General features: G+C 50.3%; 1 protein-coding gene across 1 annotated transcript in view; it reads right to left on the bottom strand.

The window, feature by feature from the left end:
* The window catches only part of tspan9a (tetraspanin 9a), a 79,135-nt gene extending 77,170 nt beyond the window's left edge, over positions 1–1,965 (bottom strand). Inside the window, exon 1 of the mRNA XM_080841640.1 lies at positions 532–1,965. Within this exon, the coding sequence (XP_080697766.1) occupies positions 532–960 (429 nt within the window). The 5' untranslated portion in view covers positions 961–1,965. The remainder of the gene's footprint in view (positions 1–531) is intronic.
* Between the last annotated feature and the right edge of the window lie 830 nt (positions 1,966–2,795).

The raw sequence follows: 2,795 nt of genomic DNA, 5'->3' as shown, positions 1-2,795 counted from the left end.
TTAATGAGTTTTTAGAACCCAGCTGGTCTCTTTATACATTCCAATAAAAATCAACAAATTAATACATTTCTCAGTCAATGAATGAGTGAATGAATGAATGAATGAATGAATGAATAAAGGAATGGATGAATGAATTAATGACTTGGGTGTGCTGTGACAGTCTCTGACATCTGAAGAATCACGATCAGAAGAGTCAGAGGTTTGACACACTCCATTGCACAGGTACTCGTGCAAAACCTCACTTCAAGTACAAATCCCACCTTTCATTTTCTGCTTCTTACCAAATCAGCACAGCCTCTCCAATCACCACCCTAAATTACGCTTACAAATCCCATCACTCACAAACTCCTTCCAGCAACCCCACCACCAAAACCCAAAGGCACTCATAGGAAAAGATGCCAGTGAAGTCCCAACTCTCGCTCTCCTATTCCACAGCACACTTCAACAGCCACACGCACTCAGAGGAAAAAGGAAGGAAGACACCAAACTCCAGCAGGAGAAAGATGGTGAGAATGAAAACGAGCCACTTACCCAGAAGATGAGGTTGAAGAGGAACATCATGTATTTGAGACAGCACAGGCAGCCGCGCGCCATGTTGCACTTCTTGAACTCTAGGAGGAACACAAAGGATAGATCCAGGTAAAACACCACGTACTTGCTGCCCTTGGGCGCCTTGTACTTGTTCTCTGCGCTTTTGTCCACGGTAATGTTTGTGCTGGTAGCGGCGATGCCGGGGTGGGCTCCCTCGCACGGGGCCTGAGCGCTGGCGGCCGAATTGGCAGCTGCGGCTGCGGCCCCCGCACGGGGCCCTGTGGAGCCGTAAAAGGCTCCGGCGGTGAAGCCGCGGCCCCCGAACCGCCGACCCCCGGTAGCGGCAGAGGCGCGCGCAAACTCCGAGTCGTGGCTGTCCAAGGAGGGACTGCGGTGGATTGCCGACTCCTCACTACTTGACTTCTCCATGCCTGGGGGCTTCAGCAGCGCGGGACTCTACTGCATACTCGACCATGTCGCGTGGTAGGGGCGAATCGTAAGAATAAAAAACATGTAAACGCAACCAACACGCCAGCAGAAAAAAAAAACGACAAAGAAACGCAGAAGAAAAAGGTTATCTGTTTCCAAAAGTAGCACAGTCAGAAGCAGGCTTCCGAGAGAGATCTGAGGCAGAAATATCTCCTTTCCCTTCTCTCTTTCTGTCCCCTTCACACACTGGGATTAATGAGCTTTCTCGGCCAGTAGGTTAGTGAGCGGGGATGTGGAGACGCACGTGTGTGTGTGTGTGTGTGTGTGTGTGTGTAAGTGTGAGTGAGTGTCTGCTGATCTGAGCTCTCGCTGTGTAGCTGACCAGAGAGGAGCATAACCTGGTAGTCCACTCTTGGGTCTGGGAGTAGTTTTGGCGGTATCTTCCTCTCGCCTTCTGCCTCCTTTTCTCTCTCTCCTGCTCTCACACACACTCTCTCGCTCTCTCTCTCCCTCTGTCCCTGTCTGTCCGGTGGACCCCCTGGGTACAAGAGTGTCCAGGTCAGCTGCTCTCTTCTCTCATTCCTCCGCTGATCTCAGCAGAGCCTGCGGACGGACGCAGAGTAAAGGCAGGACGCTTCCAGGCAGCTTTCAACTTCTCCTCTTCCTCCCTCTCCTCACACTCTTCTTCCTCTCTCTCTCTCTCTCTCTCTCTCTCTCTCTCTCTGTCAAACGTGCGTGTGCCTTATTTATTTCTTGCTCTACTCGTTCAACTCTGACTGCTCTTTCTTCCTTTCCTTTTGTCTTTCTCTCTCTTTATTGTTCAGCAATCTGGATCCTTCCCTTGTGTTCTAGCGTCTTCCTCTGTGGTGTTATCTCTTCTTTTCTTTTCTCCTCTCGTCTCTCTCGCTCTCTCTCTCCGCAGGCAGTACTCTGCTCTGTCGGTGCACTCCGTCTCGGAGCCAGTGCTGATGTCTGCTATTATCGGCAGCTGCATCTAACAGGCAATCCCTCCCTCTGCCATGCACAGCTACTCTCTCTCTCTCTCTCTTGCACACACTCTGTGTCTCTCGCTCTCCCTCTCCCTCTCCTCCGGATCTAGGCTACACCCCTCTGTCAAAAGAGCAGCCAATCGTGTAGCAGTAGCCGGCTCTGGGCCACTCCCCCTTCTTTACAGTGCACTGCTCGGTGAGGGAGTCCCCACCTCCTCTCTCTCTCTATCTCTCTCTCTCTCTCTAAATCAGTCTTTCTCTCTCTCCCTCACTATCTCTCTCTCTCTCTCTCTCTCTCTCTCTCTCTCTCTCTCTCTCTCTCTCTCGCTCTCTCTGTCTCTGTCTCTGTCTCATCCACAGCACCTTAAAGGCAGGAAGTCTAGGAGTGTCTTGATTAATGAACGAGTTTTAGTGTGTATAGTATGTCTGTCTGTCTGTGTATGTGTATGTGTCTGTCTGTATGTATGTGTTTGTGCATCTGCGTGTGTGTGTGTGTGCATTTGTGTGCGGGCGTGCGTGTGTGAGGTGGAGGGTTACAAGAGAGGAGGAGGAAGAGGAGAAACAGAGACTTCCATGTTGAAACTGTATTGGCATAGTACTGAGGGCATCTACTGTCAGATAAGAGAAAAATCACCATACTTAAAATGCACATGCAAACAGACACACACAGGACACTTGTGCACACAAACACACCCACACCCACACCCACACCCACACACACACACACACACACACACACACACACACACACACATCCACACACTTAAACAGGCTGTCACTCAGCAGGCGAAGAAGCAGCAAAGCTTTCATGAATACATTTCACATTTTATCAACACATAAATCACA

Source organism: Sprattus sprattus, assembly GCF_963457725.1.
Source record: "Sprattus sprattus genome assembly, chromosome: 7".
NCBI lineage: Eukaryota > Metazoa > Chordata > Actinopteri > Clupeiformes > Clupeidae > Sprattus > Sprattus sprattus.
Note: the sequence above shows the minus strand (reverse complement) of the source record. Positions and strands in the feature narration are given on the sequence as shown.